The 1,436-nt window shown below is 32.5% G+C and overlaps 1 protein-coding gene across 1 annotated transcript; it reads right to left on the bottom strand.

The window, feature by feature from the left end:
• Nucleotides 1–355: 355 nt before the first annotated feature.
• LOC124924967 (nuclear speckle RNA-binding protein B-like) lies at nt 356–820 on the bottom strand. Its single transcript, XM_047464947.1, has one exon. The coding sequence runs from the start codon at nt 818–820 to the stop codon at nt 356–358; it is 465 nt and encodes a 154-aa protein (XP_047320903.1).
• Nucleotides 821–1,436: the final 616 nt, after the last annotated feature.

Here is a 1,436-nt window from a genome sequence, read left to right as displayed (position 1 = left end):
ATGGGTTCAAATCTCACCCAAAGCTATTTTTTTAATCCATTTATTAAATTAGACTTAGAGCAACAACAAAAATACGATTTTTTTCTACCCGAGGTTGGAGCAGCTCATTCTGAATTAAAAAAAAAAAAATCACGCTCATATAACAATTTGCATATTTCTGGTAGCTATGGACTAATATGTATATTAATAAGGTATAAGATCTTATTTAAACATTCATCCAAACCTCGTTGTTGTTGTTACGATATTTTCAGAAAATTATATAAATAATTTGTAAAATCTAAGTATATTATTACGAGGCAGAATTTCATTGGATAATAATAATTTTTCTCTCTCCAGAAAATCAGAGGTTAAATATTTAGAAGTCGAATAAATCGTTGAATGTATCTGGAGATGTTGTTATGTCGGGAGAGACAATATTATTATTATTATTATTATTATTGTCTGAAGGAATAACCACAGAATAACTACCAGACGGCGGCGGACAGGACAAACTCGGTGAAGCCGCAGGCACCGGAATATTATCGGATACCAATCCCTCTTTTCTGATAGAAGAGGCGGCGGAGGCGGCGGAGGCGGCGGAGGTGGCGGTGGAAGAAGCGCCGGTGAGGCGTTGGACCACGCTCATGAATTGGGTAGGGTCAGTATGAATGATTTCAGGTGAAACGTCGTAAATGATGGTCGGAGGACGGCGGTGAGGCGGTGGCGCCGCCACTTGGGGCTTTTTGATCTTGTGGGACTCTTTACTTATGAGATTCAAGGGACTTTGGGATTGCTTCCTTGGAGACCTTCCACTTCCATTTCCAGCCGGGTCCAAATTCATGATAGAGATTAATTATTAGATGTGAGAGAAGTGAGAAAATGTTAATTTGTATTTAAAAGGAAGGAAAATATTTGTAGAATAAATAAAGGTAGAAAAAGTCCTTGGTGTTGAACTTTTCAAAGATCTTAGTACCCATTTAACTTTTTGTAACCTTGATGGTAAAAATGACTTTTTTAATCATGTCTATTTCCTCCTATTCAACGCAAAATTATCTTGACGGTATTATAATAATATTATAAAAAAAAATGGGTAATATTTCTCTCACAAATGCAATATATCATATACTTTAAAATATAAACCAATTATATATTGCTGTAATGTCTTCCAAAATTGAGATCTAAAAGAAATAAAAGAGGAAATAATTCTAAGAAAACATCTTTAAGATTGAGAAAGGGGTCTCAATCTCTCGTACCAAATCAAAATGCATGTTCTTTTTAAAGAAAAAATATTAAAACTTAAATTAAATAAGATGACAAACATTTATGTAGGTTTGTACTAAACTTAAGTTTAGCCCAATTTTTTTTTATTATCTAACAAACTATTTCAATATTTAAAAAATAATTATTCTTTTATAATTATATTAGTTATTTAGTTGTTTTAAGATAAAATGCATATA

This window comes from Impatiens glandulifera, chromosome 2, assembly GCF_907164915.1.
Source record: "Impatiens glandulifera chromosome 2, dImpGla2.1, whole genome shotgun sequence".
NCBI lineage: Eukaryota > Viridiplantae > Streptophyta > Magnoliopsida > Ericales > Balsaminaceae > Impatiens > Impatiens glandulifera.
This window is presented reverse-complemented; position numbering and strand designations above follow the sequence as displayed.

What these genes read in the sequence shown, in the direction of transcription:
- LOC124924967 (XM_047464947.1), bottom strand. Translation starts at nt 820, where the DNA reads ATGAATTTGGACCCGGCTGGAAATGGAAGTGGAAGGTCTCCAAGGAAG.